A 26171-nucleotide genomic window follows, 5' to 3' on the forward strand; every position below is an offset into this window, starting at 1 on the left:
GGTGTGCTCCCAATCGCTCGAGAACAGCCGGCGTCCGGCGGAGCGCTTCAAACCTCCGTCGCCTGTTCTGGCAAGCCCAGCGAATTCCCTGCAGAACCACCCGCGCCTGCTTACGCTGGGCTCTGGGCAAAACAACTGCATTCCACAAGGCTTGTGCCAGCGTATCTTCGTTTATTTCGGGGAACGAGACCGTCCGAACTTTTGCTTACAGTATTTTATGGGAAGGGTTGAAGTTCTTGTTGTGTCTCGAGATGCCAGGGGACAAAGAAGTTACAAATTTGAGATCTAGCACTGTGTTAAAACAGTACTCGTTAATCCCGGGCTTGGTGTATGCATCTGTCAGAGATGACAGGGTTAAATAAGTTGAAAGAAGGAATAACTCAAATCCGCTGAAATGAGTTGAACAATGAAGTTCTCCAAAACAGACCTGGTCAGGTAAAGTGACAGTTAGCAGTCGGACGCCATCACGTTAAACCCCTGCTCACGTATGCCTTTTTTTTTTTTCCTCTCAAATTTCAGTACAAGACTTTTCTGAAAAACCGTAGCATTTACTAGATCCTGAATTTTTGGAGCTGACCTGATTCTTCAGACTAGCACGAATAGGTTTGTTTGGGCAGCGGTAGGCTCTTCTGTTTAATAGGGACAGGTGAGAAAAAGCAGAAGCATGCTTCTCATGTAGTCTTTCGCTTCTTGTGTTAGTTGTTTGGATTTTTGTTTTATTTATTCAAGCCTGTCAGGTCATACTGCTTCCAGTTTATGACCAAAATACCAGGGTGATGATAAGGAGCAGCGTGGAACTCACTAACCTTTGTACTCGTGACATTAAACAGGTGCTGTGTGCTTCCAAGGGACAGCGTTTATGGTCTGAGCTTTGAAAACATTACAACACTAAACTGATTCAGATACAAATGAAAATTAATTTTTTTTTTTGGTTGTTAATCCCAAAATGCGGTTACACTGACAAAATTCGTGGTTGATGGAGGATTTTTGCTTCCTCATAGTTCTTAAAATCTCTTCATTTCTCCCTAATGTTTCTGTTTTTCAGGTAATAACCTTCTGATTTGGTTTTGGTACGTAGCAAAGTTGAGTCCTGTGGATTTCATCAGATGAGGCTGTTTCTGTTCCTGAATGTTTTCCACATTTCTTAATTTTCCCCGTTTTTTAGAGTCTGGTATTTGAAAGGCATACGTTCTTGAATTTTTATTTCAATTGCATGATTCATGCTTTTAAAAATAAAAATAAAAATGAAAATTTGCCTCTGATTGTAGGAAGAAGTTTTCCCTTATCCAGAAATTAGCAATGAAGAACTAGAGGAGATCAACCAGTTTGTAGGACCTGTAGAAAAATTCTTCAATGAAGAAGGTATAGTTATTAGTTTCTTATTCATGCAAGTGATTTTGTGATTACAAAGTGATTTAACTATAGCAGTTTAATACGATTATTATACTTGAAATATTTAAGTTATCTTATGCATTTATTGCCAAATATAGTGCTGCTGATTCTATAGGCATGTTCATTTATGGCTTTTTTTATGTGGAGTATTTGGATGCTGATGAGAAGAAATAAATCTTCGAAACAGGAAAAAAATAAATAGCAAAAAACAGGAAGTAAAAGGATTCTGGGATAGAGGTAGTATTTGAAATTGTTTTTAGCTCGGTTGAATAATGCTATTTACTACTTCATATATTGTGAATTTTTTCTGAAACTTTTTAACTGTCCTACTGTACTAAAACCGGGGTTAGCAAAATTCAGCAGAGATATTAATGAATGGTGACTCTTTGAGAAGCTATGAAAAATGAAAAGCATTTATGTTTTTTCAGCGTTAGAGTGGTGATTCTATTTGGGAAAAGTCATATGAGCCATACGCGTTCCGGATAGGGTTGCAGAGAGTTTCTTCTATTACTGGTGCAATAGATAAGGCAATTGTAGAACAACTGTAGAAAATTGGTTTTTACAGACAGCAGTTTCTGAGACAGTGGAACAGTATCGTCTCAGGTTTCCCGTTGACAAAGATGCTAGGTCTGGATTGCCAAACACTGCAGGAGTTTGAAGAAGCTCGTGATTATCACAGATAACAATTTTTGAGGTCCAGGTAATGTTAACGATAAGATTGGAACGTTGCTCACTGACAGTAAATTAAGAATTTGTGCAGATTACATTTGTTAATTCTTTGCTCTGTTGGGGAACATCACTTACGGAGTAAAAGAATAGTTATATAATTATTGAGGAGGAATAAAAACGTCAAATTATAGAGTCTTAACCGAAGGTGGAAACTGCTCGTCTTTGTTTGAATTCACAGCTATTTCTGTTTAGTTATTCAGGGTAATTTATGGGTGTGGTAAAAATAGGTTAGGAGAGCAGTCTTAAACAGTTAGAAACTCGATATGATTGGCACTGGGTAAGGAAATTGATCTCAGCAGAGTCATTAGGAAGCGTGACGGTGTCCAGACACCACAGATAGGTCTGTATGGGCATAATGGAGGAAGACGTAAAAAACCCCCTTTCTCTCCCCAGAACCACTGATGGCATACCACAGATACATAGCTCATACCACGTACCTAAAAAATTAGTGTGGGGAACAAAAAGTCCTTTTTAAAATGCGTTTTCCTTCTGAATAACTTCTCTTAGAAGAGCATCAGAATGTTTAGTTGCCTCCCCCTCTTATATTTCATACAGAAGTTACAGCGTCATTTAAGTTTCTTTAGAAAAGCGCTATTGCTTTTGCAGAGCTATTTCTTTTTGTGTACTTTTTGGAAGGATGGCTTGTGTTCCTTTTGCTGCAGCTTACAGCCTTCCTGAGCTGCTTAATACAATGCTTGTTTATTTTCACTGTCACAGTACAGAACAGCTCTTGTAATCCCCCAAGAATTTGAATAACTCGTAAGAACAAGATTTTTGTAATTAACTCATTTATGTACTTTTTTTTTTTCTTTCCTTTTTAATCAGGACCTAGACATAGTTCAGATAGAAAATCCTGGAAATACTTTCCTTATTTCAGTCATGGGATCTGCTAACATGCACAAGCACAATCTGTACGCATAGAAATGTTTGAGAAAATGAAATAAAACCCAGATTTTTCCCACTTCTGAGTCCTTTTCCTGTATATGTTGTGGCTTTACAGCCATAAATCAGTATTCTTGGGACCCTCCAGTTGGTTCTGTATTTTGACTTTGATGGTGTAATAAGGTGGGCTGCTTAAGTGGAGTATTGTTCTCCAGAAGCAGAACTGGGACTTCCCGCTGCAGTGTTTAGGCCTTACCTGTGTGATCGTCATCAAAAGGCTAGAAAATCATCATTTGTCACTTTGCAGGGAGGAGAAGTGGTTGGGGTGGCAGGCTGCGGCACACAGCCCCCAGCCAACCCAGTGCATTATCAACCTTAAGAGAAGCCAGTTCAGGGTTTGAGACTTTCCCAGCCACAAGGGGAGGAGGGCAAGCGGGACCGTCAGTAAGATCAGGCTGAAGCTAGAAAGAGTGATTCTTGTGAAGGTAGGGATGGGAAGTCTGTCTGTATCTGGTGCAACAAGCACCATGTCTTTTCTAAAGATGCTTCAGGAGACTAGAGGAAGGTTACAGCAGAGAGGGATGTGATGCTCCAGCAGCCCCTTTTTCTGTAAATTACTTCAGTTCTTCAGGTCTTCTTGGGCTCTCAGACTGATAGGTTAGAGATCATGCTGCCGCTAACTCATAGCACGCAGTGACCTCGGCTCTGATTGGAGAACGCTGCAGTCTCAGAGATTTTTTCTGGCCTAAGAAACACAGTTTTAAATTAGAAAACCTTCTGTATTTGTAGTGGACTCTAAGAAGATTGATCAAGATGCAAAAATCCCACCTGAAACTTTAAAAGGACTGAAGGACCTGGGTCTCTTTGGCATGCAGATTCCAGAGGAATATGGTGAGTAAATGACCACAAAAGGATAACCCAGTAGTCCATATTAAGTAGTGCATTTTTGGGTCTTGCAAAATGTGTCGGTACTCTCCTACATGTAGTCCTTTGACCTGGATGTCGAAATGAGGAGCTGAGGCTTCCTCCCTGGTTCATAGAGAGATGCGCGCGTCAGGAGTGTCTGGTGGCGATGTAGGGAGCTCTGCATACTTTCACCTTGGGCGCCTAAGTTAGATAACTAATTTTAGATGGTGTAAATTCCTCGGCATAGGATTTTCCTTTTTGTTCTTTTTTTTGGATGCAGCAGAGTAGCTTGACGTTCTGCGGGACTTGCAGTTCTTGCTGATGGTTCCTAAAATTGTACTGGGTCCAAACTACAGTGTCTCGTGGAACTGATCTATCAAGGCTGTCACCTGTTGTTGGCAGATAGGAATGTGTTTGACCTTACAGAAGTGTAAAAGTATAATGTCTATTCATTAAAAGTATAGCTTTTGTATAAAATCTTTCCTATGCAATACTGAACAAGAAGCTTATGTCTTAAAGGACGTTATAGTGCCCGTTGAGATCAGAGACATCAGTTCCTCAGTGGATTAACCCTTAAACTTGCAAAGGAATTGTCAAGAAAATGTTAATCTTATTCTTATGCATAAAATAAAAATTGGGGTTGAAACTAATATTTTACATGAAATTTATAAAGAAATGAGGTCATCGCATTGTCTATTTTGTATTATAAAAGAAGGATACTTCAAAGAGAACAGCTCGGAGGAAGACGAAACTGTGTTTGACTATCTGCAGAAGATAGTTTCGGGGGGGGGAGATACCTAATTTTTGAAGAGAATAGTGTGAAACAATGTATTTTTTTCAGTGTTTACAATAATAGTATGTGAAGCTGGAGACACACCTCCGTATTTACTTGGTGTTAAAGTAATACCCTATTTTTTGTGGCATTTTTTGTTACAACCTTTTTGTTTATTGCATTAGGCAACATAAGTTGTGTTGCTGTGCTGCACTGATTCCAATTCTTTAAATAAAGTGTTTCTGTACAAATTCATTAAAGTATATTGGATAACTTGCATGTACTGTAACACGATGTGATCTCTGTTGATTAACTAATTGTTAATTAATGCTTTTGAAATGCATTAGAAATGGTATTAAATGTTTTTCACGGGTATTCAGAACTAGGCAGGGTGATGTGAGAGTAAGATAGGAAAGAGGTTTGCAAGCTCTTTCAAGTTTTTCTCTTCAGGGCAGTGTCTGGGGAGGAAAAAAGATCTGGACAGAGCACCTTGACCCAGATGGGGGGAGAGGTATTTGGGAGTTAAGAAATGTACTGGAAGAAGGCGGGGGTTAGTGTGCACTGAAAGGAGGTGTTGGAAGCAGAGAACAAAGGACAGAACTCAGAGCAGAGCATAGGAAGCAGCATGACACTGGAAGTGTAACTTGCTGTTGAGTAACTAGAAATAAGTTTCCCACTCTGTTAATTTTTTTAGAGAGTCTGAAAGGCAAGGTATTTGACCTAGAAATCATACTTTAATTTAATAAAACGTTGTTGTTGTTTTGATCTTGTATTGTCTCCAAGTTTGTGAAATAATACTCTCTCAGCTTCTAGTTTGAAAAAGGTTGCAGTCCATTCCGCATACTTGTAGAAAATCATAGTCCTGTTGTCTTGTAAACGTGTACGCTGGATAAAATCCTAAAGATGGAAAGCAATCGCCTTCCTATAAGCAAGCTACTTGTTTCTGCACCATAAATAATAGGCCTCTAACAAGGTTATTTCCCATTTTGTGTTGTTTAAAACTGCTGTATTTTTGTTGGTGGTGCTTGTCATACTTTAAAACTCTTCAGTCACACGTATTCAGTGCTTCGTTCATTGCCTGGTATTTTTCATAATGGTTTGTAATAGTGGCATGTTTGCCAGAAGCATTAAAATGCAGAACATTAATGGGAAAAATGAAGCTCATGTAAATCATGGAATAATGGCGCTCTTTAATGTTGGCATCACTGGAGTTACTGTGCACGTCATCAGTAGTCTCCAGGCTGAACCTGGCACCTCTTAGAAAGGGGAAAAGATGTAAGACCGTGTATAGATAGGAGTGGGAGTTTTAATTCATGTAAGAGTGCTCTGAAGGAAAAGGGTGTAAGAGGCAGTGATGTGGATTAATGGTATCGGGGAGACTTGTTCTTGCATTTACTCAGTATACATAAAATAGTAGGACTATTGAGACATCTGCTGAAATAAGGTGTTCGTTATCCCAACTTACACCACTGTCCCAAGTAGAAAATAATTAACCTGGACAAGAGATTATCTTGATTAGATAAAATTGTTGATTCAGCAGTAATATATAAAATACTCTTAAATTACAAGGAGCGGGACTTCTAGTCCTGACGACATAAAATTCTTGAACATTAGACTCATACAGATGCAGCTTCGATTTATCCAACTTCGGTTCTTCTCAAGCTCCTTACAAATAGTCTCTGTATTTGCAGCAGCGGATCACAAAATTCCTCCAAAAAGGATGTGCTGGTGTCAAGCTTGTTTCTTGATACGTTCACATTTTTTGATTAAAGACATTTTTGACGTGTTTGTTGTATTTTATCCTTCTTTAGTACCCGTTTGGAAGTCTGCTTGGGAACTAGTTTGTGTCAGTTTTGTCGTCTGGGTTATTTTCTGCCCTGTTTGCAGTGAAGCTCGCGACGGCCTGGCTGTCGTTGTGTATCGGTACCAGCCCAGCCCTGCCCCGAGACTTGTCCAGCGCTGTTCCCTCGGCTGCGTGGTCTGCAGCCGGTCAGCTGTAACGCTGTATACGGGTTAATTGTCTGGCTTTGCAGGGTAGCGTGGAAACGTCACCAAAAAACCTAATTTTATCCTGTGAGCACAGAAATTCAAACTAGAGCAGGTTTTATACCAAATCTTTCACCATTTTCACATGCAGAGTGTTTCGAACAAGCTCATTTTCTACCATTTGATGGATTATGCTGTATTTGCTAGGCGTGCATGCATGCTTGAACACCACCCCCCCCACCCCCCATTTTCTGAATAGAACTACATTCAGCACAACTCAGGCTTATTAAAAAAGTTACCGTTTTCAAAACGTGTTCTTCGGCACAGTGGCAGCAATGTGGTACTTATTTGTGGGCATATTATATCTATCCAGTCTATACTAAGACGCTCTCCAGTTAACAGTGTTTCATTCTTGGTGTTTCTGTACTTGAAAGGGATTTTTTTGTGGGAAGGGGCAAGTTGTAAGGTATCTACTTAGAATAAAACGTATTTTGTTCCAGGTGGTCTTGGTCTGTCAAATACCATGTATGCGCGTTTGGGAGAAATCACTTCTTTAGATGGATCTATCGCAGTTACTCTGGCAGCTCACCAAGCCATTGGGCTTAAGGTAATGTTTTTCTTGTACGTCAAGTAGTTCTACACAACTTGCATAGAAAAGGTGAGGTGTCGTTTGTTTGAATGTGGAGTGTGGGTGTAACAAACAGGAATTACTGGTGAAGCATAAATCAGGTGGAACATTCTGACGTCAGGTTGGTGGTTCGTGTTCCCAGGACCTTCTGCCAGTGGCTCAGTGCAAGACTGTCGTGCGGCATAAAGACCGAGTGTGAAGTAGACAAGAAAATTATTAGTCCCGGAAACACTGAGATAATAATTCTTAGAAAAAATATCTTAAACGATCACAAGGTTTTTAAATTGAGCAAACTTGATAGAAGTAGCTAGAATAAAGATTGAGATAAATAAAGTGTCGGATTGAGATCTATAGCAAGCGTGTGAATTAAAATTACGGGGAGGTGGGACAGCCATGCAGAGAATTCAGAAGGATGCAACTTTTTGTAGCTGAATGAGGCTGCATACTGGGGGAGCTTAGAGAAGAAAACTGACCCAGGATCAATGTGCTCTATAGCAAGCGTGTGAATTTTAAACTCCTTTTCTGTGTAATACAGCCTTAGGTAATGTACCTTTTAGTGCATTTTATGGTGGATGGATGGATGGTAGTAGTCTGAAGCTTGAAATAGGAGTAAGTTCATCATAGTAAGAAAAAATTCTTCAAGGAATTGAGCAGACAGTGCTAATTAAAAATATGCATTTATTCCTCACCTTACTTAAAATTTCGCCATCTGTGGGACAGGGATAGTGAGCTGAGCTGCTTTGTAAAGCGGTCTAATGAGAAGTGTAGGGTAAGACACGACTACTGTCACTCTCCTGCTGTGGCCAGTTTGGGTTGGTTGGGGTTAATCCTAATTTTCTTGAGGAACTGTCTTAGCTATTTAACCACTGATTATTTAGCTTTATCGTGTACTTTTGTATTTTGTTTGTCCTTCCTAAGAAACCTGCTGTAAAAAAATAAATACAATAGAGAGAATTAAAATAAGTGCGCTCTCGCAAAAAGTTGTTGAATGCCTATGTAATGAAATAATTTGGAACCTAAGTAAATCATGTGTTCTGTTCTTCGATTAGGAGCTTTGAAAATTGCTGCTTTTTGGGTTATTAAAATAAAGTTATAGTAATGAAGGTATGACAAATTATAGAGGAAGGACTATCTCAGTGCCTTTCAGAGCAACAATTAAGTCCTCACTTAAGCACGAACAGAGTGAAGCCTACCCTAGAAGGCATTGTTAATGTCTTAACAATAAGCCATTTCCTGTGGGCGTTCGAACAACTGTGTGATGGTAACTGCCGTATTTTAATGTCTGATAAATAGTAATGTCTATTGTTTACTGAACTGTCTCTTGTTATGCCATAGAATTTGCAAATTAAGCTTCCTGAACTTGGCGAAGCTCGTCAGCTTCATTTCTTTTTACCCAGGTCGATGCTGAAAAGTTTCCTGTTAATTCTTTATTTAGGGAATCCTCATTGCTGGCACTGATGAACAGAAAGCAAAGTACCTGCCTAGACTGGCATCTGGGGAGCACCTTGCAGCTTTTTGTCTCACTGAACCTGGAAGGTACTGTTTCGGTAATCGTAAAAGCTTCAGAAAGCACCAAAACACCAAAATGATGTTTTTATTATTTTCATCTTCGTCACAGTGATTCTTTGGTTAATATATTAAATCTTTATTATTTGGTGCCTGTGGCTTCAGTGTATAGGTCAATTTTTTATTTCTTTTTTTAAAAAAAGGTACGCTTCAAAGTACGTAACTTATCTTTCCCCAACATGCTGCTTATGGCAGTTTCCATGAAATCACTAACCGTCGTCATTCCCATCCCAAGAATTCATCCACTTAATTGCTGGCATTACTGAGTTTGAATTGAAAGGATACTTTGCGCTACGTTAGAAATGCTGTGCTGTGACTGTTCTAGGGTGCTTTCAGTTCTTTGGCAAAATTACAAAAGTCTGTATTGAAGGAGCTACCAAAAATAACGGGAAGAAATTTTGATCTTTCCTTAGAGTTTAGAAAAGGCATCTTTGTAGCAGCAACTTCATTTCAAAGATAGTTATATTTATTATGTTTATTCATTGACTGTTGCTGATGTTGCAAGTTCTGTACCTCTGTGGAAGAGGTACAGTTTTCTTAAAAATGTATAGGCCGATGGTTTACTACGTGATCGTTAAGGAAGCCGATTGAAGGACTGAGACCAGTTGAATGTTTGAAGTTGGATCTTGTTTTGTCCATACAAAACTAGTTTGAAACTGTCTTTTCTGAATTCTTGTCTGCTAGAGTGACTTGCAATGAGCATTTGATTTACTCGCCAATTTTCATGTTGCTGTGACGTAGATACCTCCCAACCATCAGTGATGGTTTTTATTCAAGAGTCCTAAGCCAGTTTTTGACGCTCTAAAAGCTATCCCACTTGCAGGTAAAATCTAAACTAGCACAGGTATTTTAACAAAGGGATCCGTGGAAGGGACTTGGAAGTAAAATACAGGAAAAAAACCAAGGGCTAACAGTGTTCTGAAATTCTTCTAACATCTTTATTTAGCCCAGTATTATTTAAAAAGATAGCTTGTCTTAGTAACCTTAACGTCAGTCTTCTTAGAGACCTTAGTTGTAGTGCACAGAAGCAATCGTTTTTAGAACTGAATTTTGGAAATCTAACCCTGTTAAAATGCCAGCTGAGATCTGGCTGTTCCAAGAACTTAACAGTCTTCAGCGGAAAGCCCAAAGTGAGCCGTTGTGGCATTTTCATTTGTGGAAGAGGAAACTTTTTTCAGGGGGGCGATGATGTGCTGCTTGTGACGTGATGTAACAGGGGGGCGATTCATGAGCTTTCAGTCACGGAAGGTAAGCTTCTGATTGCTTTGTTGTAATTCACCAGCTGGTTTTGCTCCTGTAAAGTATTTGATGTGCCCAAGTGCTCACTGATAGAGACTGTCACGTACTTATTTTTCATTTCTGTTGAGCCTTTTTTCACTTAGGATATAAAACCAGGGTATGAATTTTTGAGGAACAACTTGGACATTTTAAACTCAGTTGTGTATGTTCACATAGCTCACCGTGTAGCTCAAAAAAGTTGCTCACGTGGCATTCTGAACATTCTGGTCGGGCCATGAGATTGGTAACATACAAGTTAACCAGCAGAAATGTCCCCTCGGGTAACTTAAGTAGAAGTGGATTTCTTTAGAGCTGTTGAATCTAGTAAGTTTCTGTGTTAGTTAAGAATTAAAATTTATGTAGTACTATTTAATACAACTGTAAACATTGCTTTTTAAAGGATGGGAAGAGGAAAAAATAACTTGGTTTTGTTTTTTAAAGCATGTTTATTTCTTTAAACCTTAATAACTTGTTTGGCTTTTAGCGGAAGTGATGCTGCGTCCATCCAGACAAGAGCTACCCTCAGTGAAGATGGGAAATACTTCTTACTAAATGGCTCCAAGGTACCCACGCACAGGCTGGAAGTATGGCAGGGGTTTGTTACAAGTTTACAGAAAGCGTCTTTGTCTTTGGCAGCGTTGCAGTCAGTCAGTTTTGCTAAGTAAGAGGCTAGCTTGGCAGAATTCTGCATCAGAATTCTGAGGTTTCCAAGCTAGTGAAGAATGACCGTGTCAAAAAGACAACTCGTGTTGTTTTAGGGCCAAAGAGAATAGAAAAGCACACTCTTCGGGGAATAACCTTCACTAAACTCTTGGTAAGAAAGATGGGAGAAGCCACTCTGAAGCCCCTTCTCTGTATCGCCAGCGCAAGGTGTTCAGCTTCAGGGAGGGTTAGTTAGTTAGCCCCCTCCGTGACAGCGTAGGCAGAACGAAACCTAAACCCATGTTTTCCCCTCTCTTCATGCCAGATTTTGTAGGTATTTTTGAAAGAAAACTTGACAGTGAATTGGAAATCGGGCTGCTTGGAACATTTCTGCTGAAAGAAACAATGGCAGAATACAGTCTTGAAGAAATGTGGGAGATGCACTGGATTCAGCAATATTTGATACGTTGCAGGCTTGATCTGTAGTTGTTGATACATTTGTCCGTGACGTGAAGCCACCCAACCCATGGAAGAGGCCATACGTGTGTGGCCCGATTCAGAGAACTTCTCGTCAGAGTTGAAATTATTTTGGGCAAAGTGGGTCTACACTCTGTATTACCCTCGTATCCCTCACGTGCCATAAGTAGCAGGATATACAAGGTTTTGTGAAAATGCACCGTGGGTTTTAATTTAATTTGAATCTATATTACAGTCTTTTTATAGTTGCTCTAAACTTACCATTATGTGGTCAACTTTCCTTGGCAACGTGTTCACAAGACGCAAAACTAGTAGCAGAACACGGATTAGAATTTTAAGGGAAGAAGCGGCAATTTTCCATCCCTCTGTTCTTTGCTGCTCTGTTATGAACAGTGCTCACAAACTCAGAACAAATCTATTTCTTACACATCTTTCCTCTCAAAACAGGTTTGGATATCGAACGGCGGCCTCGCTAATATTTTCACAGTATTTGCTAGGACAGAGGTTGTTGATAAAGATGGACAACTAAAAGACAAAATTACTGCTTTCATCGTAGAGCGGGATTTTGGTGGAGTCACCCATGGGAAACCTGAGGATAAGTTAGGCATTCGAGGATCCAATAGTAAGAATCACTTAAAATTGTTAACAGAAATTGTTTTAATGTTTTAACGTTTTAATTTGTTTAGATGATCTGAATTCAGAGGCAAGTCAGTGTTTCTTCACCTAGCTTTTCCTGTGAGTCCTTCCTAACGCAGGGTCTGAAATAAGAAGTCCATATTGTATAATTCTTTTCCGCACATGTGAAGCTTCCCTAACTAGGCAGTGAAAGAAATTACTCGGAAGATTCAGTAACCAAGCAGCTTTAATCTAGAAATAAGTTTTCACGGGCTCTTCTTGAGCTTACTGATGATTATAGTTTTTCGCCATCTGTCATTTGGACTTGACTGCTGTATCAGTTCCTTAAAATAGAGATAAAACTATAGTTCTCTGTACAGTGTACATTAATTATATTTTGAATATTCTACATCAATAATTGATGTTAACTACAGTCTTTTCCCAAATTCTGACTTCTTTGGCAAAGCGTATGTCATTCTGTCATCAACAGTGCATTAGGAAAACCTTACTTCTTGTTAGAAAGAGAGTCAATTATGTTCCTGAATGTCTTCTAAATATCTCTGCATAATAATTCAGCAGCTATTAACTCTGTGTTTCAGCTTGTGAAGTACATTTTGAAAACACAAAAGTGCCTATAGAGAACGTCATTGGAGAAGTAGGGGGGGGATTTAAGGTAAGCGGTAAAAATAACTACTGATGATTTTTAAAAGCCTGAGGGAGACTGTTGTGGGGTTTTTTTCTGTACTGAAGTTTCCTCATTGGCAACGTGAACATTGCCAAACTGAAGAACACCGGAGGACGGACTCCTCCATTTACCGTAGGTGCTTTGTATTAATTGGTTTCACTGGCAGAGTGTGTGAGTGTGCCGTAACCTCAGATTTGTATGTATTTCTTCTCAGTACAGTTCTAGAGCTGTTTAGTTAAAAATGTTTTTCATGGTATGCTGTTGCCTTCAGAAAAGGGAGCAACTTTTTCAACAGAACTTCTGAATTGAATCGGGGAAAAGTCTTCTGCTGTTTTCTACAGCCAGAATTGTGGACTGTGTGGAAAGGGAGAGAAAGAAATGGAGTACAGCAGGAAATGGTTCGAGGAAGGTCCAGATCCTATCCGAGGTCCCATGGTTGCCAGATGGTTTTCCGGGGTTAGGTTATTGCGCAAGAAAATAAAGGGAGGAGTGCATTGAAAGGCTGCCTCTGGCACTGGCTTCTCTGCATTGCATCAGAGGAGTGTGATGTCAATAAGGATAATGCTGGTCGCTTTGCTGTTGTAACCTTTCTCCGAGAGTCTGACGTGTGGATTTGCAAAACTGTTAACGATCCTGCTCAGTTCTCTTACTCCTTCTGTAGCAGGCAAGTCCAGACCTAAATGCTTAAATGAAACCATTTTCTGTAATGCAGTAAACATATCAAAAGATGATTTTGATATGTAGGAATGTAGGAACAATGACTTCTTGCTACATTTCTTAACAGTCTTTGAACCGAGTCACCCATGTGTCTCTTGTTAAGAAACAATAATACTAGATTTCAGAATCTATTTTTGTACATTATTGATCCGTACTTCATTTCTACACCTTTCATTCTTACTCCCTTTCCCTGTATGTTGCTGGAAGGTACCTGAAGCAGGAAAGCATCCATCGCAGGTCAGCTGCAGAGATTTTTATATTTGGCTGTTGTGTGCACACAGTGAACAATACTCCGTTTTTCTTCTTCTGTTTGATAAACTTCAGCAGTGCTGTCTAGTTCGAATGTTGTTTGTCTAGTTGCAGATAAATACATTTTTTTTCTACATTTTACCTTCATGGAGTTTGAGTAGAAGATTACTTCCAGGTCACTGGATCATCGGTATCTGAAAACTATATCAAATATGAAACTGGATGTAGTAGGTCACCTTAAAAGCCTAGTTCTGAAGAATTATCGCTGGGGTGCTGAATGCTGTACTGACGAGTCCGAGGGCAGGTGTCACAAGATAGGAGGTGTATTCCAGTGATGAATAAATCCAGGAAAGCACTAAACCATGCAGCAACCATCGTGGCCTAAAGAGAAGTTTTGTGGCAGTAGTATCTGTGCCTAAAACCCATTTGTTTTCTTCACAGGTTGCCATGAATATCCTGAACAGTGGAAGATTTAGCATGGGCAGTGCATCCGCTGGAATGATTAAAAAATTGATAGGTGGGTGAATTAGGTGTTCCGGATTGCTGGATGCCATGCAAAAAAACCCCTGATCTGCATAAGGTGTATAATGCAGTTAATTCGAAATAGTAACACGAGTCTTGATCATAACAACATCGCCGTACTGTCAGTCATAACATGCTTTGACTTCTTTAAAACACTAAAATAATTTTTATTTAAAATTTTTATTAGGAGCCTGTAAAACACTGAAGGTTTTTCAGCTCATGTAGTGGAAAGTTATTGCCTCTGTTCAATTTTTCTGAGGTAAAATATTCTTACTGAGAGAATAACCTGTATACTATTGGTTTTAGAAGGTACAATCTCCCTTAAAACTTCCGACTTGAATAACTGGCTCAAGGCTTACACACAGTAATAGGTAATACAACTGGTTTTTATCAGTAGTTACCCAAAATGGTAACAGAAATCCCTCTAAAGTAATCAGTTAGCACTAAAATGTGCCTTCCCTAAGGGTACAGGTTCACACCTCAGGTTCCTGTTTAAAGGCCTTCGGCACGCTGCTCCCAGGCTCCATCATCAGCGCCCTCATTTTGAGGGTGTTTTTCACAAGCTGCTGCTTCTGACGCGGCCGGGGGTTTGCTCTGTGCAGGGTGCAGTGTCAGGACCAGTCAACGGAAAGCCGCTGTCAGTACAGGGAACGGTCTGTCACAGTTACGGTGCTGCTGTTTTGAGATGGATTTTTTTTTTTTTTTTTAAAGAAATGACAGCAGAGTATGCTTGTACCAGGAAACAATTCAATAAGAAACTGAGCGAATTTGGACTAATTCAGGTAATAAAAAATGAAAAACCTAAATCTCTCTACTTTGTGTTGACTAAGTGCAAGGACATGGGTTATGTGGGGGTTCTTTTGGCTGTACTGGTTTGAAGAAATTGCTAGAGGTATTAAATTTGTGTAAGCGTAGTGCAGACTTCTGTACACTGATCTTTTAAATGTCTAGAATGAGAAATGTAATGAATAAAGATTTTTTTTTTTAAAGATTTTTCATTATCGTTTTGCAGTAGTACTTTTTATTAATTAGTATTTGATAATATGTTAAAGGTACGAAAATGCAGTTGTGGTCTTAAGTTTCAGGCTTGACTGTGGGATTTTGCGTCTGAATTGCTGTATGATTCCTCGCATTCCTGTTTGACAGGAGAAGTTTTGTTTTATGGCTGTGAAAGCATATGTAATGGAGAGTATGGCTTACCTCACTGCAGGAATGATGGACAGGCCAGGGTTTCCAGACTGCTCCGTGGAGGCAGCCATGGTCAAGGTAATTAATTTTATTGAAAGACTTGGCTATAGCTTTAAGCTAATAAAGACTAACACCTCTCCTGTTCTTGAGTCTACATTCCAGATTGCTGAGAGGCTCAGGTATGACATTTAGACATGCGATACAAAAACCTCAGCTAGAGGGAAAAATTAAGACATTGCTGTTTTCTCTTTATTTCCCACGTGCTGTTGATGCCCTCAGATTCAGGCTTTTGTCACCAAACGAAATAAAAACTGCATACAACAGGTTTGGAATACCACGGTCCCCTTGAATTCTGTTTTTATGTGGCCTCACACGGTAGCAAGAGTAAAAAGACACTGGGTTATAATCCCAGCTGCAGGCCTGGCTAAGGCGCTTCTGTCCTGGCTGTAGCTCAGAACTGGTTGCAAACTGCGCACTGAGAAAGAGTCAGGCCCCCTCTACTGGAGTGTCGCTATGTGAGGCATGTCTGCAGCGCAGGGCTGGGGGAGAACTCACAGATTTTCAGATTTTCAGCCCCCGTTGATGGTCCCCGCGGTGCGGTCAGTTCAAAAGAACTCGTGTTCCGGTGAATCTGGGCAGAGGTGAAGGGCTCCAGCCAACCAGCTACGGCTGTTCTTCCAGTTTGTGGCTGTCACTCTCCTGGGAATACTTCCTTATAGAGACGGTTTGCAAGGAAACGGGTTTAAGTTTGACCAAAGTATACACTCTGAGCCATAAGGGTACTACTTCAGGCAAGCTTTAAACAGGACTGTTGTAACAGCAGTACAAAATATTGCAGCAATGTCACCTAGATACAGTAACGGAGCAATGTGTTCTGTGTTTACTGTGTGGTATTCACTGTGTAGTACGGTGATTAAAATACTGTTCAATGGCAGGTCTTCAGTTCTGAAGGTGCATGGGCTTGCGTAAGCGAAGCACTGCAAATTCTTGGAGGCCTTGGCTATATGAAAGATTACCCCTATGAACGCTATCTCAGAGATTGTAGGATACTTCTGATCTTTGAGGCAAGTATGAATATACTCTTTTTACTGTGAACTGAAATGCACGCTCTCACATTCCGTAAGCCCGAGCTGAAACCCGATTATTCCGTTGAGTAGGCCTTCGTTCGGTTAGTTGCAAAGTCTGTGATAGTTAGAGCAAGACTGAAGAACTAACCTTGTTTTCTTTGGAGATACCGGTAGTACTTTCCTATAATGAAATAAGATACGATGGCTTTTATAGACTAACCACAAAGTGTGCGTTACAGTAGGAACTGGCACCAGCTTTGCCTCTGGAAAGAACAAACTGGCAATATATATACATGGTAGTATATATACTGATACATATACACACCCACCTACCCCCCCACACTGGTAGTGTACATACAGTTTCTTAAGTATTTGGAAACTTTCTGGATGTTTTTAACAAAATACGCAGCTGTTTTAAATACACTGTCATGAGAAGAAACAGTCCCAGTTCATGGCTTGGGTTTGCTGTTGTTTTGAACAGACTAAAGGATTCTAAATCAGCATAAAAGCCTAAAACTATTTTAGTTGACAAAAGTAACTCGTCAGTTTATGTTCAGTAAATAGTTGTAATCGCATATGCTGACTCACGATGAAGTCGGAGCGCTATGTCTGCCTAAGCGGGAGCCTTGTGAGAATGAAGTTGGCCATCTTGCTTTGTATCAAGCATATTTTGAAACCTTTTTGCTGCTTTTATTCTCGTGTATCTGTACTAATGTAAGCGATGGGATTTGGTAAGAGCTACGGGCAAAATTTTTATTTTTAAACAGATTTCTCTAATAGGATTTTCTGGGTTTTTTGTGGCTAAGCTGCTCTGTTGGTGCCTAGACTTGAGTAACCTTTCCTCTTGTGTGCTTTTCACAAATGAAGTAGGGAACGTCACAAAAGATGAATTTAGAAGTTTAATTAACTTATTGATGTGTATTTATTTAAAAAAAAAAAAAGTTGGCTGTGAAATTTATTCTGTTTCCAAGCTGGATTCTCAGTGACCGTTCATCTGTACATCCGAGTCAGACTTCCAGACTTGGTTTTTCTTGATGTACCATTTAGAAATGATCATTTACCTCCTGGTGTCAGGACAGCAAAGATCTCGACCGCAAATTAATGCAAGCAAGAATTTTCAAACTGCAGTTCAGTGCATAGCAGCCACCTAGCTGCTCTTGCAAAGACGCATGTTTACCTTGTGTAAGTAGGAAGAGTCAATTCCAATATTGATTAAAGACCAAAACCAGCCAACCTATAAGGTCACCCTCCTGCATCCTGTGGGGTTTGATGTTTATGAATCTGACAGGCATTCTGAACAGTAAAATCAAAGCCAGATGGAAGGAGCACTTTCTAGACTGGTTGAAGCAGAGAAGACCTTTCACATTGGGCGGGTTTTAGAAAGTCTTGTTTAAAAACCCCAAAACACCACACCGCTGGAATTCCTGTAATTCAGCTCATTTTTCTCACTGATCCCAACAGTTACTCTTCTGCTAAAACAAGGAGGCTGCGCTTACCTTCTTGTTTATCTTCGCCTGTTTGTGAGGGACCTGCAAGCAGGTCAGATGGATGCAGTTTGCTGCAGCCAAGGAGCTAAAGACTGTTCCCTGTTGTCCGGGACCTGTTTCTGTTCTGTGCTCTGCATGTCCCCGCCAAAACTTCCTGCTCAGCCTTCGTGACGGATGCATACCTTTTCTTTGAACTGTAGCCTCTTCGTCCCGTGGCCTGTCGCTGGGTCGTTACAGTTCTGACACTGATCTAATACTCGGGGCGCTTTTCATCTGTGAGCAGCCTTCTGTGTTTTGATCTTTGTTCTTCAGCCATCTATATTAAAACAATCAATCATATCATGGATTCCCAGACATCAAATTGTACAGTATCATCTTAATTTCTTGGTCTGCGTTTGCTTTCCAAACAGGCATATCGAGCGGTTTTACCGCTGTGTAAATGTTCCTTCACTGCAACAATGCAGCACTTACTTTTTACTCAAAATGCATTTGGTCTGGTTTCTGTTCCGTTGTGATACATGTTCTGTCATGTTTAATAATGAGAGGCTCAACTGCTTCACAGCCAAATGAAATCAGGATTTGTAATTGAGATAAAGGAGAAGATAGCAAACATGTATGGATGGATGAAGAGTAATCTTTTAATACTAGAACAATAGAAAGGGAAGACCGGCAAAACAGACCTGCTTGGAAAACGTCCATTAATATTGCAAACTTTATAGTTAACTAAAGAACCTGTCTTCAAAATCATACATATGCTTCAAAAAAAATTTAATTAATCGAGTGCTTAGTCTTTGTTGCTTGCTTCCAGTATCCCTGACCCTCTGCAGCCGTGCGTCTTCAACCTCCCCAGCTCCTGTTACCGCTTCAGGCAAACTCACCTGGGCGTGCGGTTCCTGGCACACGTGTGCTTTCCTGACGAGCGGTGGTCATCTTTGGTCTTACATAGAGCTCTCAGAAGAATTTTATCTCACGAGTCCAAATGCATTTTAGAACATTTCAAGGAAAAGCACAGCACATAAGTTATATAAACAGTAAAAGCAGTTTTAGGGGAAAAAAAAAGTATAGAAAACAGTAGCACAGCATTTTTTGAAATACTAAAAATACTTTGTACTTGATAGTGACTTCACTTTATATTATGTTTTTTACAGGGAACAAATGAAATTCTGCGAATGTATATTGCTTTGACGGGTATGCAATACGCAGGCAAAATCTTAACTGACAAAATTAAGTATGTACTTATTTGTTGCTCATAGTTTTTAATAAGCTAAATAGAATCTGATAACTGTTTAACTATAGATAAGAGGGGAAAACGTAGGGAAAAAAATGTGGTGTTTCTGAATGTATCCTCTGGTCTAAAAGGTAGTTCAGTGTTACGGGGGGTCTTTTTTGTTTTGTTTTTAATTGGGTGTTTTATGTATTTAGGAATCTTGGATTTTATCTTACCTTATAATTCCACCTTGTGTAAAATTCTTTCTTAAAAAGACCAGTAATTATATAACTTAAGACTTTGTTATAAAGTTTTATTGGTAAGACAGCTGTATCGTACGTACCGAGTGCATATACTGCTCTCTGGAATTTACTGTATTTTTGAGAGGAACTGAGTATGAACCATGTTGTAATGCCAGACTTCATAGTAAAATGAATCAAAAGACTTGATTCATAGACAAACTGCAGGTGTTTTGGTAACGCATTTACAGTTTCAACTGGTTATCTGAACCTCCTGAAACTTCCCTGGCAAACCAGGACATGGCCTTTAACAGCTGTTCTTTACCCAACATTTTAGAGAAATCAAGAAAGGAAATGTGGGAGTGGCACTGGGGGAGTTTCTAACCAAATTACGGGACACGATGGGCAGAAAGGTGGATTATGGGCTCGTTGGCGATCGTGGAGTGGTGCATCCCAGCCTGCAGGTAAGAGGGGAGGGGGGGGACAGTGCTCTTTGATCAGCTCCGGACACTGGTCCTTCATATTTGATTCCCGTCGCTGCTTGTCACAACTTTATGTCCTGTTCAGGCAAAACAAAGTGTGTGCTTCGGAACAGTGAGATTTACAAATTTAAGCAGATGTTTATACCATTTCAGGTATACTGGGTAAGGACTCGGTTAGAGGTGTTATATGGGTGCACTCAAGGTAAAACGAAGACTGCTCTAAGTCTGTCTTTGTACCAAATCCAGGTTTATATCCGTTTTAGTAACATATAAATAGAGCCTTCACGGTGTTAAAGCCTTTGTTTGTAATGGTCCGTTGCTGCCCTTCATAATAAGCTCCGTTAAAAAACACAGTTTTTTCCTGTTTTATAGTAACATGGTTTTAGGTAAGAATTTCTGTGAACTATAAATACCTACTTGCTTAATCACTTAGTAAATGAATTTTTATGACCAGTGTTCTGTTAATAGAAACAAGGTCAGGTATGGTTTTCCTGTGATGTTTTGTCAGTGATTTGGAAAACTGTAACAAAATGATTTTTACTGATCTGTCAGCCTACCTGTCCTCCAGGTCAGCTATTTCAGGCACAGGGGTAAGAGGATTTGCTAATACTGTTCCGTTCACAAAAGGAAGCTTAACAATACGGCACCTCCTGCGGGTAGATGCGCCGTGTTCCGCAGTGCCAGCGGAGTACGTGGGCGGATTGTTTTAACTCCAGGAATTCTGGCCTAGCTGACAGGCTAGATTTGCGTTCCCTCTAAATAGCTTCAAACCCACTTACTTGCATCCGTGGTACAAGAATCAGCATCGTGAATTAGTTGCGTTTATGAATTAATAAAAGCCAAACATGACACTGGAAATTCTCTTACTACTTAATACTAGAATTTCAGACTGTTGGTGAATTCACAGTTGTGGCCAGATAATCTTGATTTTTCAGGGGTTTCATAACCTGCAGCACTTAGAATAAGAATTGGGTTTGCTGTGCAGAACTAAACGTTGCATAAGAATTTTTCAGACTATTGCTTGCGTAAGCATAAAGACTATACTGAAAAGTTACCAAAAGTAAAATTTAGAGAATTTTAATGCATATTTTATTGAGAAAGAATACTGCCTTATCTGGCCTTCAGCGGCAAACTGGATGCATGTTAAAAAAAAATGCTTGTCAAGAGAAAATCTGGTATTAGCTGGGCTTCAGGGAACCAGGGCTGCATCTAAATAGTGATTTTCCCCTCAGAAAAGAATCAACATTTTCTAATCCCATTCCTTGCAGGTAAGTAGGCAAACTTTCCCTCCTTTTTAGCTGGGAAGAAAAAGATGTAAAATGGTGAAAATCATCTTAAAAGGGAATTCTGGTCAGTGACTGGAAGTTGATAATAAACCCTGTATTGAGTAGAAAATCAAACTGCCATTTTTCTAGGAAGGGAAAGTTCGTTCTTGTGGCGGGGCACGCGTCTTGGGGCTACATCATTACTTTCTTCAATAGAATTGCCTGTTGATGGTTCGACTTGGTGTACATTGTTCCTTCATTTTGATCACTCAGAATTGATTCCAGACCTCTCAACAGTCTTCCGCTGAACTTCAGTCTTGGCTAATTAAAAAAAGGAAAACTAGTTTTGTGCTGTAGCTGAGAATTCTAATTTGTGCCTTGGCTACTAAACCCATGAGAAATCCTGGCCTCCTGCAGCCAGACCACAGAGGCCCAGGGCTGTGCGGGCAGAGCAACTTCCTTCTCAAGAGGAAGTTAGCGTCGCCCAGGATTTGGGTTTATTGGCTGGGCAGCACAGGAGCAGCTCCTACTTCCCCATAGGTGCTTCCCTCTAGTTTGCGTGTTGTTTAGCTACGTGTCCTGTGTTAAGGGGGCGGGGAGGTGCGTGTTTTTCCCTTAGAAGACTACTCAAATTGTTGTGTTTTCTGTTTTGTTTTATAGGAAAGTGGCAAGAAACTTGAAGAAAACATTTATTATTTTGGAACTACAGTGAAAGGCCTGCTAAGTAGATTTGGCAAGGTAACTTGTTTTTCCTGTTATCTTCGTTATCGAATAGTTTATCCTCAACCAAACTGGCGTGGCTAGAATCTAGAGTGGAGTGTGTGTACGGCAAGAGCCAGGACTTCCTTTACACAACATGTTTCCATTGAATATGAGACAATAGACTGAAATTCTGTACTCGGATGTAATGGACAGCTTTTGTTTAAAAAAAAAAAAACAACAAAACACCAAAACCCAAAGCCAAAACCCAGCAATCTTGGTGAATTAGTTGTTTTCTTCTACCTCCGTAAGCACAAATCCCGCCTGCTCCAGTGACTGTTTTAAGAGCTTGCTGTGAGCAGTCACTGGAACCCATTGCCCTGTTCCCAAACGAAGAGCTATACCAGCAGGTTTGGAAGTGGCGCTGTTCATCTGTATTGTACAGCAAACGAATCTGTAATTACGCCGTGCAAAGCGGTGTAGTTATAATAGGAGAGACTGAACCTAGAATACCCTGGGTTTTCAATTTTGTGACAGTTAATATCTGATGTGTTCTCAACACTTATCAGACTAGGCCCTGCCACATTCTACCTTAACTAAGACATATTGTGAACAGGCTTAATATATTTGGTACTTGAATTTCAGTGATTTTGGCATTTACCGACGTGATTCCAAGATGCAGCAATTTTACTGTTGGGTGCAGCCAGACAGACTGTTAAAAGGCAGAACATAGTTAATCTGAAACTTTCTGACTTGGGGTAGAAATTCTATGTAACAACTTACCTGTCTATGCTAAATAAGTATGAGCCTAAATACCAAGTATGAAAAAAAGTGTAACTTTATGAACTACAAGCTAATAAGCGTTTTTTACTCTTCTAGACAATAGTGGATGAGCAGTTGGTTCTGAAGAAAGTGGCAGATACAGTTATTAATTTATATGCAATGACAGCAGCTATTTCCAGAGCTAGCCGGTCTATCAGTATCGGTCTAAGAAACCATGACCATGAAGTAAGTGTACTTTAGTATCAGTCATACCCATTGAATGTCTGCGCTCCTTGGATCGTGTAGCTTAACAATCAGTGTTCATTACCATTCTGCCTCACTACGTGTTTTGTAATAAAGAGGCACTACGCAGCCTCAGACTTCCCTTGAAATGTTTTACAAGGCTCTAACCAGATGCTTTTGTCTCGACGAGCCGACTTTTCCCCTCGACTCTGAAGCGTGCACGAGCATGATGCAGTCCTAAAAGAGTGCTGTAAAGCAGCAGGCGCTGCAGGCTAATGTCTCAGACTTTGCAAAACCTCAGTGACAAATAGCTTTCATTACACTGAAAAGGACACTCTGCAGTTGTTAAGAACTTACATCTATCACTGCAAACTCTCCCATAAAACTGACAGCGCACCAGGATGTTTCTAAGAGCGCAGTAACCGCACCAGTTGCCTCTCAGGTGCTCTGAACATACGAGTTGCATGCTGTCAAAGTACTTAAAATATTTTAACACAGACGTACACATTTATGAATGAATTACAAATTTGCAGGTTCTCTTAAACCCGCTAATACCATGCAGTTCTTCCACAACGCTTTCCATAAAATCGTTAATAAATAGTAACGTATAACAACAACAGTATTTTGTCAATAAATTTATTGACAGCAAAGTGGTCGTTTGACACACAGGTGGTTGTGTAGTAGCTCATTTAAAGTTTCATGGTAATGGTTATGCTACATGACAAGTAAATTTGCTACTGTTAAGCGTTAGACAAATCCAAACTGATTAACCTCTGTCTTCACTGGCCTTGAGACTTCAGATTTTGTGTGTGTAAGACCCTTCTGGACTTACTACCAAAAATGTCTCCTCATCAGTTTTGAGTGAAGGGGTCATCCCAACTCTGACGATCGGTAGCTGTGGGGAAAAAATACCAGCTAAGCTTGCAACATACATGACAAGCTTGCGGGGCTCCATTATCAAGAGACAAAACTAGAATTCCAGAAATTTAAATGACTCTATTTTTACTACATTGTTTTGTTTATGAAATTCATTTACTAGTTTTTTTTAACTGAGTTTTACTATTCTCTCAGGTGCTTCTTACAAATATCTTCTGCACAGAAGCGTATTTCAAGAATAATTATGCCATGGCTCAATTACAAAAATGTAAGTTCTGTAAAATAAAAGGATTTTTATACTCGTGGCTTTCACAGACTCCAAACAAAAGTAGGCGGTTTTGATGTGACCAACAGAATAGTTTCGCTCTGCCTTTAATAAGGATGAGGAACAGAACTGGTACCAGCTGAATATAAAGAGTCTCTTCATTTAATAGATAAACCAAACCACAGCAATTCTTTTTGTCCAGCTGTGGGGAGGAACATGAAAGCTGTCAGTAGCAAATACTCCTGTAGAGAAAATATTAGATAACCAAATGGGTCAAATACCCATTGTTAAGTACTGACCAGTTGGGCGTTTGGTCTGTGAAACTCGGTCTGCAATAATCTTTTCCAGAAGATAATGTTAAATTATTTCCTGGCACTGAAGTTTAGACACTTGCATTTGTATTCTAAAATCCTTTTTGAAAGAAGTTTAGAAAAGCTATTTACGGTACTTCAGTTAACTTTCCTTCTGTTTCTCCACAGACGCAGATGAAAATCTGGATGACTACATTAAAAAAGCTGCAAAGCAGGTACTGGAAAAGAGAGCCTATACCTGTTCTCATCCACTGGACAGGACATTCTAATTACTTCACTGACAGCAAATACTGATGAATGTAAAACAGCGACTAATTTTCTGCAGTTCAAGTATTTGACACCTTAAAAATAACTATTTCATGAGTTTACCAAATGTAACTAGCTGTAACTGTGTAAAATAAAACTTGTAAACACAACTTCATATGAAAAGGATAAATCAAGAATTTTATTTAAATCTCAAGTTACCTTATTAGACGTATGTCTGTCTGTTTGCCTTGGAGCTAAAGACAGACAGTTGAGGTTCGGACAGCGAGCTGTGTTTTCCCAGGGAAAGGATTGGGTGTTTTGGTAAGTGTCTTTCAGCTTAAATAAGGTACTTACCTTGAGAGAAGCACTGAAAGACTTGCAGAATCAGAACAATGCAGTTTGCAAGGGACCTCCGGAGGTCCAGCGCACTGCGGACAGCAGCGCCAACGACAATCGTCATTGCCTTGTCCAGGCGAGTTTTGAGTATCTCTAAGGACGGGGGTTTCACTGTCTCTCTGAGCTCCCATTTGAAAGTTTTTCCTTGCATTTAATCGGAATTTCTCCACACTTTGTTCTTGGCCAAGGCTTAAGACCAATTAAGGCTTACACTGCTGGCCCCTTTGCTTTGTTTTGGTTTTTTTTTTTACAAACAATAAATAGGGGGGGTTATGTAAATACAAGCTGTCATCTCTCTCAAAAAACCTCTCGAGACAGTAGAGTTTTCATGAGCATTGTTCAGACTTGATGACAGTTTACACATTTCCACCCCTCCCCCCCGTCTTGCTAACCCCCAAACAAAATTTGGCTACCTCTTAATTATCCCTGCAAGGTCAGTTTTATCCAGTGACACATTTCAACAGTGTCCCCATATTTGCCTTTGGGAATTATTTGCTGGCCAGATTTCATGAGGAGGGCAATTATGTTGGGTCACAGGTATACATTAGCAATTAATCTGTTGTTCATGGAGTGCTTTCTGTTTACCAAGTTACCTGTATCCAGGATAACTTCGCTCCAGCGTATCATTCTGGAGAGGGTGTTCCTGGTGTGTGAGGATGGTGGCGCATCCTCCTCTTGCAGATTGTTCTCTCTCACGAACAAAGGAATGTTCATAGCAAAGTAACCTGGAATAACAAAGGACGCCTCGATCAAGCTGTATCTCTTTATCTGCAAATTCCTAATAAGTGTTGCAATTGTTCAATTAAAGATGTTTACTAAACACCACTGAATGTGTAAAATAATTCACTGTAATAGGCAATGAGCTCACCACTTGCATCAATTACTATGACTATGTACTTCATTCTTGTTGCTCAACAGCTCTTAGGAGAAGTGTGATTTGAACAAGGAATTTTGATCATCAGGTGCTGTACCATTTAAAGATCGGTGTGGGCTCTGGCAAAATTTGCTAACAAACAGCTTAGTAGTTCTGAATCAGCTAACACAGACCATAATTTTGTGAGCTAACACCCTGTTTCCTTAGATGCAGCTCTGCCTCGCCTTTGGAAGGTAAGAGGCCAGCTGTGAAACGACAGATCTAGTGTTTAACCTAGTAAAATATCAGGTTCAACACAGGAGCTAATGAATCATCATTTCACAAGTTGACACTCAAAAGGCTAAAGTCTGACCTTGTTAAGCATGATTTCTGTCTCCTGTGGGATTCTGAAAGATTACATTTCTGCAAGAACCGAATAATTAAATGAAGCAAAGCAGCATCTTGGACTGTGTGATGGCATGACAGCAAAATAAAGGTCAGAACTCATCGCCCACAATGAAGAAAAAAACACCAATTAA

At 39.9% G+C, this 26171-nt stretch overlaps 2 protein-coding genes across 2 annotated transcripts in view; one reads left to right on the forward strand and one right to left on the reverse strand.

The window, feature by feature from the left end:
• Window positions 1-251: 251 nt before the first annotated feature.
• Window positions 252-25603, forward strand: ACAD9 (acyl-CoA dehydrogenase family, member 9). The gene is made up of 18 exons (XM_009322005.1): window positions 252-353; window positions 1269-1362; window positions 3793-3894; window positions 7168-7274; window positions 8731-8831; window positions 10624-10702; window positions 11706-11880; window positions 12473-12546; window positions 13966-14041; window positions 14758-14828; window positions 15193-15312; window positions 16170-16298; window positions 18937-19016; window positions 19572-19698; window positions 21642-21719; window positions 22560-22688; window positions 23757-23829; window positions 24306-25603. Exons 1-18 carry the CDS (start codon window positions 252-254, stop codon window positions 24404-24406), a joined length of 1818 nt encoding a protein of 605 aa, XP_009320280.1. The 3' UTR covers window positions 24407-25603.
• The window catches only part of LOC103915221 (uncharacterized protein FLJ43738), a 46401-nt gene continuing 44732 nt past the window's right edge, over window positions 24503-26171 (reverse strand). Inside the window, exons 18-20 of the mRNA XM_009322006.1 lie at window positions 25373-25504; window positions 24738-24872; window positions 24503-24525 (exon numbers count right to left, since the gene is read on the reverse strand). Of these exons, the coding sequence (XP_009320281.1) occupies window positions 24503-24525; window positions 24738-24872; window positions 25373-25504 (290 nt within the window). The remainder of the gene's footprint in view (window positions 24526-24737; window positions 24873-25372; window positions 25505-26171) is intronic.

The sequence above is a fragment of the Pygoscelis adeliae genome, unplaced genomic scaffold (genome assembly GCF_000699105.1).
Source record: "Pygoscelis adeliae isolate BGI_AS28 unplaced genomic scaffold, ASM69910v1 Scaffold304, whole genome shotgun sequence".
NCBI lineage: Eukaryota > Metazoa > Chordata > Aves > Sphenisciformes > Spheniscidae > Pygoscelis > Pygoscelis adeliae.